The sequence below is a fragment of the Ceratotherium simum genome, chromosome X, assembly GCF_057802395.1.
Source record: "Ceratotherium simum simum isolate JZ-2026a chromosome X, ASM5780239v1, whole genome shotgun sequence".
NCBI lineage: Eukaryota > Metazoa > Chordata > Mammalia > Perissodactyla > Rhinocerotidae > Ceratotherium > Ceratotherium simum.
This window is the reverse complement of record NC_141940.1, coordinates 104,349,924-104,359,877: the sequence shown is the minus strand read 5'-3', so window position 1 is coordinate 104,359,877 and position 9,954 is coordinate 104,349,924. Positions and strand designations below refer to the sequence as shown.

Sequence of the window (9,954 nt, the reverse complement as noted above, 5' to 3'; positions counted from 1 at the left end):
GATGTAAAACACCTGTTACAGTCCCTGGCCTGTATCATGTCCCTCCCTTCTGAAGACTGGTGGCTGCCCTTTCAAACCAAAGATTTTACCTCCCTTAGACCTGATATAAAGAAGTGAGGGCGAGCCTCGCCTGATAGCCCTGCCCTGAGCTTTCTAGAGCTGATATCAAAGGGTGAGGCATGACTGTCTTTGGTCTCGTCTACTCAAGGATGGACGGACCCCTCAGTCCTCACTCAGGCTCCCCGATTTGACTCCTGGCAGGGCCTGGGGTTCCCCTCCTTCTTGACCTGAGGCCTAGCTTCTGATAGTAAGGCCCACACCTCCCTGCGATCCAACAGGGGAAATAAGTGTAGCTTTATCTGCCCACATCTGCCCACAGTCTCAGAAGAACGAAAGCTATGGCAGGCAGCTTGAGGCCTTGTGATGAATGGTCCCACTGAAGTCCCAACTCACCGTCTTAAATTTGACTCCTGGGCAGGACTAAGATTCTTCCCTCTGTTGACATGGGACTGCTACTCTCAGACGAAACCCCTAACTTCCTCGTTACTCCTGAGTGGGAACTGATGGGCCCTCTGCCTGACATCTCTGCCCGGGGCCGCCTAGGGCTGACGGTAGGGAAGATTCTGTGTGGTCACTGCTGATATGGGGTGTGTGGTCCCGCGTTCCTCGCTGTCCTCACCCTGACTCCTGGTACAACCGGGAAATAGCCCTGATCTTGACTTGAGGCTTATCCACTCATACTAAGGGCCCCAATTCCCTGATACCCACTAGGAAGCAGTGAAGTTTACCTCATCTGGCCACAAGAGCCCATATTCTCCTAAAGATAACAGGAAGGGAAGGAATCTGTGCTGCCCCCACTAACTGCTATGAGGTGGGTGGTTCTTTCTGCCTTCAGGGTCCTTACCTTGGCCCCTGGCTCAATCTGGATGTTCTCTCTCTGCTAACCTGTGGCTGCCCTGTTTGATGAGGTTCCTCTCTTCCATGGAATGCTCTGGGAGGAAGTCAGTATGACTTATCAGTCACCGTGCCAAGGTGACATGGTCTGTCTGACGACAGGGATAGGGCTCTGTGTGGCCCCCGCCTTCTGGGAGGGATCCTCTCATTGTCACTCAGTGTCATCATGTTGACTCCTGTTAGGAACCAGGTGTCCTTCTTCTGCTGATTGGGGCCTCCCCCATTAGTCCAAGGACTTGAAGTCCCTGAGGCCACCCCCCTCAGGCAATGAGGAGTAACTTGAGCCTGAAAGCTCTGCCTGTGGCTCTCCAGGGCCAGCTACAGAGGCAGGACTTTCTAAGGACACCTCTGTTAAGGTGTAGTTGGTTGTCCTATTCTTCACAGAGGATTTTTACCTTGACACCGCCATGGCCTAGGATTCCCGTCTCTGCCGAAGAGCCAGCCTATAAACCAAGACCCTCATCTCCTTGAGACTCTCAAGCAGAAGTCAGGGGGTACTTGAGCCTGCCAGCTCTTGCCTGTGCCACCCAGGGCTAACAGTAGAGGAAGGGTTAGGTGCACCCCTGTCAGTTGTGGGTTGAGTGGTCCCCAGGTACGCATGCAGGGTCTGCACTTGGACCCTGCACCCTTCCTGGGACTCCACTCTCAGCTGATCTGAGGCTATAGCCTTCCAACAAAGTCCTCAGTTTCCTGGGACCTGAGTTAAATGTCAGTGTTAGTCATGAGCAGCCAGGCTGCTCTGGACCCCACATGGCTTACACCTGGGATGGGACTTTATGGAGTCCTACTGTTCTGGCTAGGTCCTTCCATCATCCTCATTCAGATGTGTCACCATCATTTGTAGGAGAGACTGACACGCCTTTCCCTCCTGACCTGAGAACTCTGCCCTTAGACCAAGGCTTTTCTGCCCCTGAGAAGCCTGAAGAATCAATGAGGGCATGCTCAGCCTGACGGCTCTGAGACCCTCTGTGTTTAAGATAGATGAGACTGGTGTCCCCGTGACCACCCCCTTATATTTTGGGCTGTTGGTCTCCCCAGTCTTCCTACATAGGGATCTCCTCTTGGTCCCTGTCTCTTGGATTAAAGGCTTCCTGGGAAATTCCACATCTCTGCAACCTCTTGAGCAGTGTCCGCTCTGCAAACCTTGCAGAGAATGGGTCCCTGTCCAAGAAGTCTCGTGAGATGGGGAAGCTGTAGCACAAGGCAGGAGTCTCAGGATAGGAGGTGGGCTGTCAGGGAAAACAGTACATTGATCTATTCCTTCTCTTCATCAGCCAGATGTAGATTGTCACGTAACTTCAGTTCTTTTTTGTGTGTGTGAGGAGACCAGCCCTGTGCTAACATCTGCCAATACTCTTCTTCTTCTTCTTTTTGTTTTTGCTGAGGAAGACTGGCCCTTGGCTAACATCCATGCCCATCTTCATCCACTTTATATGGGACGCAGCCACAGTACGGCTTGCCAAGCAGGGCGTCGGTGCACCGCCGGGGTCCGACCCGCCAACCCGGGGCCGCTGCAGCGGAGCGCACGCACTTAACCGCTTGTGCCACCGGGCCGCCCCTCATGTAACTTCTGTTCTGACAGGTTTACTTTCTACAGGAAAGAGATTGTCCAGGAGGATTTTGAGAGCCCCTCATCTTTTGAGGTTATCTAACGTTGCATATGTAGATGATCATACTGTCACCAAGGATTGTCTCTTTCCTTTATTTATCTATACCCGTCAATCATTTTGGTATCCTTAGTGCTCTGGCTATGTATTCCACTCCAGTAGGTTTGGACAAGGCCCTTCTTTTTATCACCTAGGACAGATTTTGAAATAGTGAGAGGAAAATTGAAATAAGAGATGCAGGCTGTGTCTCAGGGATGGAGGAGTAAAACAGTGTGGGCTCTACAGTAATTTAGACCAGAAGTCTAGTCCCAGCCTTGTCATTTACTAGTCCTATGAATTTTAGCACACTACCAAACTCTAACGCTCCCAGTCTCAGGCTCTCCGCTGTGAAGCGAGTTTGATGAGCCCTGTCTTGTAGGACTGGTGGCGATTATCACGTAATGTATGGAAAGCATCTGTCTCATGCCGAGACACTAGGAAGTGGCACTTAATGGCTCTGATTAGCTTGACCTCCAGACGTTACCAGGGATTTATTTTTAATTTACTGGATGTCAGAGACTATGCAGCGTTCCAGCAAACAAAACAAAACAAAAGCGCTCCCAATCAACCAAAATTCTGCTTAGCAATGAAAACTAAGTAATGTGTTTTCTTTGCCCTCTCTTCACCCTTTTCACTTATTCTTTACGAGTTGGAGAGCATCTCACCCTCTTCCATAAGGATAGCTTCTCCTAGAATCTATAATCGCATGGGCGGGGCTAGAGTCTTCTTTGACTCAACATCCCGAGTACAAGCATGAAGACTTCCAAAGAGCAGATGCTCAATTAATGTTTGCATAAAATAAGAGCCATGAACAAAGAGGTCTGATTTACTATGATTTATATTCTCGAACATTCTTGAAAACACATAAGCAAATCCAGGTATATATCTTTTAAATTTACAAAAACAAAGACTAAATGGAGTCAGGCAAACCAAGAATTGACCACCTTTTACTTTCTGTCTTTCACTCTCTCTATCTTCTGATACCAACTATTTTAGTGTGGAGTTCTTTCACATTTCCAAGGATATTCCTGTCTAAAAGCCATGCTATCTTGTTCTGGATCACAAAAGTGATTTAAGGATTTCCAATTTGTATTTCAAACAACAGAACTTTTACTCCTAAACCTGACAGACAGCAATAAATGTGTGATCCGTGTCATTCATCAACTTACGGCCTGAATGGAAATAAAATTTCTGTTGAACACCACTTGAACAACGATAAAAAAAAAAAAAAGTCGAGAAGTCATTAATGCATATCAGGAACACTGGTCAACCACAAAGTGAAGAATCTGCCTGAGACCTCACTTGGAGTGAGAGTATCGGCTGGATGTGGCCCTGGAACGTGCACTGGCCTTGGCAGTAGTGGCAGCCCTGGCTGCGGGCCTGGCTCGGGCTCTCTCTGCCCCATCTCTCAAAGCCTCTTCATAATAGGATGGAAAGGCACTGGGAACCGTACCGTTGACTTTGGCCACAAACTCTAGGACTTTCATCTTGCTGGTTTCAGCATGGGCTCTGGGGCCCCACCGGAATTCATAGCGTGGAGGAGCACTGTTGGGCACTTGACGATACTCCAGGTACTTTTCCTGCACCAAATCTTGGGTGATGACCTTCCTGGGCTCCCCGAAGATAAAGTGCCTCCTTCCAGCATAGACGCCCAACATATTCAGGAATTCCCAGATCCCCTCCTCAGAGGCGCGGTTGCCATTCAAGAAGATCACACCCAGGAGAGGCATCAGAAGCCCACTCTTAGGAAATCCCCAGTCGTCGCTCAGACTTCCATCTTCGCGGAGGTCTAGCTTGCCGACGAGGGTATAGCAGACGCCTCTGGGCCTGACTTCCTTCAAGTAAAGGCCAAAGACCAGCTCTATGCGTTCAGAGACTCTCCTGAGGATCTCTGGGAAGTGCTCCCTGTACCTCTTGTGGACAAGCTTCAGCATGTCTGCCCTCTTAATGGGCTCCTTCATTTGATACTTGTCCAGTAGGAATTCCATCAACAGCCCCACTTTCCTGCTTAGAAGATCATCGTGAGGGCTCTGAGTGGAGGTTGAGGCCTGGGAGGAATTTTCACTTTCCTCAACTTGGCTCTTGGCACCCACATGAGATCTTGGGCGTGAAACACCTGCAGCACGAGACCTAGTGGCTGGGGCTCCCTGAGGCTTCTGGGGACAGCCAGCAGCAGGGGAGCTCGGGGGAGTACCCCCAGACACAGGGGAGGTGGGCGACTCTCTGACCTCTGCTGCAGTGGCCTGAGCACCGCTAGGACCCTGGGTCTCACCCCGGACCTGACGACGTTTCTCACGTGCACGGAGCTTACTCTTCTGACCTCGAGGCATGACTGTGCTCAGGGACAGCAGGCAGAAGTGTAGGCAGGACAGCAGGTGATGCGGGAACCTGGAGGAGGAAGATGACAAGCTGTGAGACCTTCAGGAGGGAGATTCCACCTTGGCTTTGAAGGAGCCACCTCTGCAGGTTTCCTTGACATCACCGCTCTCGGATGCCACAGGGCTCTGGCTCTTGGTGAGCCTGTACCGAGAACCCAGCGGAGGATGTTAGAGTGAGCAGGCTTCAGGCAACAGCCTGCCAGCCTTGTCTGTGGCTGCCTGGGTTGACAACGGGGGCTGGTAACCTGAGCCCTCTCCATCTGGGAGCAAGGGTCCCCTGAGTTCACATACAGGACTATCACGTCAACTCTTGGTAGGGCCTGGCATCTCTTTCGTCTGCTGCTCTAAAGTTGACACCTCAAAGCTCCCTGGGACCCACGAGAAGGAACTGAGGAGCTGCCTCAGCCAACCAGCCCTGCTGGGGTGGACAGTGCTGACACTTCTGGGGGCCCTCTCTGTCCTCGACTCATTTGTCCTCAGTCCTCATTCAGAGTCCTCATCTTGTCTACACAGAGTCTGGGACCCTCCCCTCTGCTTGGAGCTGGTGATGCACCTTCATCTGAAGGAACTCCATTGGACCTGAAACAAAGAAATGCAGAGTCTCAGCCTGACAACCCCAAGTGCGCTGGGCTCTTCAAGGACTGAGAGTGTAGGGACTGGGCAAGAATCTTTGTTGCTCCTTTCATTTGGCAGAGGGGGGGTGGTGAGCCCTCTTCAGCTCATCAGTCACAGTCCCCACTTTGACTTCTCTGGGAGGATCTGGGCACGCCCCTCTCTCTTGACCTGAGGACTTCTCTCACAGCAAGGCCCACAACTCACTGGAGACCCAATAGTAGAAGTGAGGATGGATCTATCTGGCCGCACTGCCTGTGGACTCCCAGAGGCTGAAAGCGGCTGTAGCAGGCAGAGTATGAGGCCCTATGATGTGTGGTCCTCACCCAAGGGTCCCCAGTTTTTACACAGAGGAGGCCCTAAGATTCCTCCCCTGCTGACCCATCAGACTAAGACTCTCTCTCCCCTGTACCCTCTGGGAGTGGGAAACTTTGGAGTGGGCACACTGCGGCCTGAAACCAGTGCCTAAAGGGACTCCTAGGACGCTGACCATCGCGGAGACCGAACCCTCATGGGAAGTCCACTGCTGGTATGGGAGTGGAAGGTTCCCCATGGTCCTCAGAATCCTCTCTCTCTGAGTCCCGGCAAAACATGGAAATCCTCCCTCTGCTGACCCGAGCTCCCTCGCATCACATTAAGATGTCTTACCTTCCCGAAAACCCCAAGATGAAAGAAGGGTGATGCCACTTCCGGTCATCCCTGTTAGCATCACGACATTCCCCAGATTGGTGGCAGGGTCTGGACTCTCGGGGACCCCAGATTGTTCTGGCGTCATTGGCCTCTTGAGTTCTCTCTCAGAACAGGATCTGAGGCTCACTCCCTCAGCCCACCTGAGTCTTCCAGCTTCAGATCCAAGGCCCACATCTCCTGAGTCCCCTGGGCTGGAAGTGAGGGTAACACATCCGACCACCTCTGCTTGGGGTTCCCACAGGGTGGAAGGCGCTTCTGGGACTTTGTAGGCCCCCACTGCTTTTGGGTGGAGTGCTCATCCTCAGTCATCCCTCAGTGTCCTCACCTCGACTTCTGGCTTGGGACCTGGAAATCCTGTCTCTATGACTTTGAAGGCTTGTCCTCCCATACTAGGGCCTTCCCCAACTACCGAGACTTGCACTTTATTGTGGAAGAAGTGAGATGGTTTCTCTCATCTAGCCACAAACTTTGTGGTAGTGGACTTCCAGAGGCTTACAATCAACAAAGAGGTTATTATTGTTGCACCTCACTGTCTGTGCAGTGGGTGGTCCCCCTCAGTTCTAAGGGTTCTCTCTCCTTGGCTCCCTGGCAAAAATACCTGAGGAAATCCTCTGTCTGGGCTGACTGAGAGGCTATCCAGCTCCACTCAACGCAGGGTCCCCTCACACCTCCCTGCTTGATGTCCTCTGGGAAGAAGTAAGACTCCATCATGTCCACCATGCCTGAGTCTCCCAGGTCTGCTAGTAGGGCCAGGGCTCTATTGGGTTCACTCTTTTTTTTCCTCTCAATCACTCATTCACAGGAGTTTGACCTTGACTCCCGGATAGGATTTGGGATTCCCTCCAGACTGACTGACCAGAGTCTATAAGCTTCAGACCAAAGCCCCTCCCACTCCCTCATCAGCTAGAAGAGAAGGCAGGCTGCTCCACATCTGGCTACCTTGTCTGGGCACAAGGAACTCCTCCTTAGAATCTGGAGAGCAAGAGAATACTTGTTCATAGTGCAGCTCCCCTATTTTTATTTTCGGGGAGGAAGATTGCCCCTGGAGCTAACTTATCTGTGCCAAATCATCCTGCCTCTATCTCGTATGGGGCTCACAGCATGAAGCTTGGTGAGTGGTGTAGGTCTGCGCCTGGGATCCAGGCGTGGGTGAACCGAGACCGCCGGGGTGGAGCGGAGCCAACTTAACCGGGTAGCCAGCCAGAGGGCTGGCTCCTGCAGCTCCCTATCTTGGAGGGGAGGTCTGCTGACTAGCTCTGAGCAGTCCCTACCTTTGACTCCGTTTAGGGCCCAAACTCCTTCCTCCACCTGTGACCACGGGCTTCCCCTTCAGAATAAAGCCGCCTTTCTCTAGCTGAGGAGACCCCCACACCCGAGGCCAAAATGAGGATTATCTTAGCCTCTCGTTCCTCTCCAGGAGCATTCCAGGACTGGCGGCAGGAAGGCGGGGCTCTGTGGCACGTCACCTCTGTTGTTGGAAAGGAGGGACCTCTCATTAGCTCTGGAGGGATCCCCATCTCATCACCTCTGCGAGGGCCGGACTCTCTCCGTTTGCCTACAGAGGCTGCCCTTCCTGTTTTTTTCTTTTCTTCTGGAGGAGGAAGGCTTCAAGGCGTTAAATAGCCAACACTCTGTCATGTAATCTTAGCCCTTCTGTCTCCCCAGCAGAGCCCCAGTCCCTAGCAGAAGTGTCCAGTTATGAAACCCCCTTCAGGTGGCCTCACATCGCGAGCAGCCCCGCCTATGCACAGCTGCGTGAGGGATCGGCGGTGTGTGCACGCATCGGCGCCTGAGCCATGGCCCTTAGCGCAGCGCCGACCTGGACCCACCCAGGCCATCAGGGGCTACGCTTCTCCCCAGCGGCTGCCCTCTTGAAGACAAAGGCCTCCCCTTCCCGAGGCCCTCCACGTGGGCAACATGGAGGGACTCCTCGCCCTTTATGGCTCCTCGACCAGGGGCGTCACACTGCCCGATCGCGGGGCCAGCCGGTACTTTTGTAGAGGCCACCCTTTTGCGATGGGACCAGCGACGGGGAGGAGTCCCTCCAGTCCACATTCAGGTCCCTCTACCTCAGTTCCGAGGAGTCTCACTCCTCCAGGCCAGCACACCGCATAGCGCGGGCCGCGGTGAGGTCCTCCCTGCGTAAAAGGAAGAAGGAAAGCAAAGTCAGTCGGCGAAAGTCGGGGTGGCAGCCTCGTATCCCGACGCGGCTGCTCAGGGGGTCTCCGAGGGCCGGCACGGCTGGGGGACAGAGAAGCCTCCTGGAACCCCGCTGCGTTTACAGCTGTCGGTGAAGTCCCGAGGCCCTCACTCCAGGGGTGCCCAGCCTTTCGAGAACCTATCAAGAGCCGGGACTCCTCCTCTTACTGGCCCGAGTCCCGACCCCTAAACAAAGGCTCCTCTCGGCTCATAAGTCCCTATAGTGGGAAGTCAGGCGCACTGCTTCTGACTTGCCTCTGCCATCTGCCTGGCGCCTCCCAGGCTCCCTGAGCAGAGGGCGGGACTCTGCGAGCCTGGCCATCTTTGGGGAGAGGATCCTCTCATCAGCACTTGAGGGTCCTCACCTTGACTCTCTGGTTTCGGCCGAGACTCCTCCTCTCTGCAGCACTGGGGCGCTATCCTATTGGACAAGCCCCTTTTCTCCTGAGACCACACAGGTGGCACGAGGGACTCCTCAGGGGCAGCTCTTCTGGGTCTCCCAGGGCTCAAACCACACTGCAGGACTCTGGCCCGTCTGCCAGGGCGTCCCCTCATAGCACTCGGGGTGTTCACATGGATTCTCGTCAGGCCCCAGGTCCCTCCCTCACAAAACTGAGGCTGCCCCCATTAGCCAGAGGCCCTCACCTCCCTGAGACTTTCCAGGCTGAAATCAGCCTGACATCTGCGCCGAAGCTGCAGGTTGACAGCAAAGGAGACTTAGCGGGGCCTCCTTTTATGCTCATAGGTGCTACCCTTAGTCCACATGTTGGGTGCTCACACCTTGACAGATGGTAATCCACCAATCCTGTCAGTCCACCTTCTGCACTCCTGAAGCTGCTTGTCTTACATAGCTGGTGCTGCAGGAGAATTCTAAGTTGGAAATCAGGGTGATCCTCATTCGATCCACGGTCCTTGAGGGCCTCTGAGAACAGACAGCAGAGATGCAACTCTACAGGACCTCCCTTTTTCCGGCTGGATCTTTCCACATCCTTCCTGATTCTTGGCCCTCACCACGCCTATCAGAGCCTGCAGGATGACTCCATACCTGCCTGAACTGAGGTCACCCTCCTTGGGTCTTAAGGATAGCGCCTATACTGGTGGGTGGATGTCTCCTCAGTCACTTGTTCATGGGGAGTCCTCATCTCAGCTCTTGTCTCTCCTCATGAAAGGCTTCCTAGGAAAGGACACATCACCTGCGAACACTTGACCAGTTTCCCACCTGTGCAAATCTTGCAGGAAATGGATCCGTGCATGTGCGAAATGTGATGTTGGGATCAGGAAACTGCAGCACAAATCAGGGAGCCCAGGACAGGTGTTGTGTTGTCAGAGGAAAAAAAAGCTGATGTCTATTCCTTCTCTTAACGAGCCAGACTTAGGAGTAGTTCTAAAAGATTTACTTGCTACCTAGAAGGATAGAGTGATGATTTTGTGAGCCCCTGATCTTTTGAGGGTATCTGATTTTACATATGTAGATG

The 9,954-nt window shown here is 53.1% G+C and overlaps 1 protein-coding gene across 1 annotated transcript; it reads right to left on the bottom strand.

The window, feature by feature from the left end:
• Nucleotides 1-3,426: 3,426 nt before the first annotated feature.
• On the bottom strand, nt 3,427-5,009 carry LOC147911970 (melanoma-associated antigen B1-like). Its single transcript, XM_087427032.1, has one exon. The coding sequence runs from the start codon at nt 4,928-4,930 to the stop codon at nt 3,899-3,901; it is 1,032 nt and encodes a 343-aa protein (XP_087283158.1). The 5' UTR covers nt 4,931-5,009; the 3' UTR covers nt 3,427-3,898.
• Between the last annotated feature and the right edge of the window lie 4,945 nt (nt 5,010-9,954).

Bases quoted from the DNA above. Each gene is read 5' to 3' on its own strand.
- LOC147911970 (XM_087427032.1), bottom strand. From the start codon at position 4,930: ATGCCTCGAGGTCAGAAGAGTAAGCTCCGTGCACGTGAGAAACGTCGT.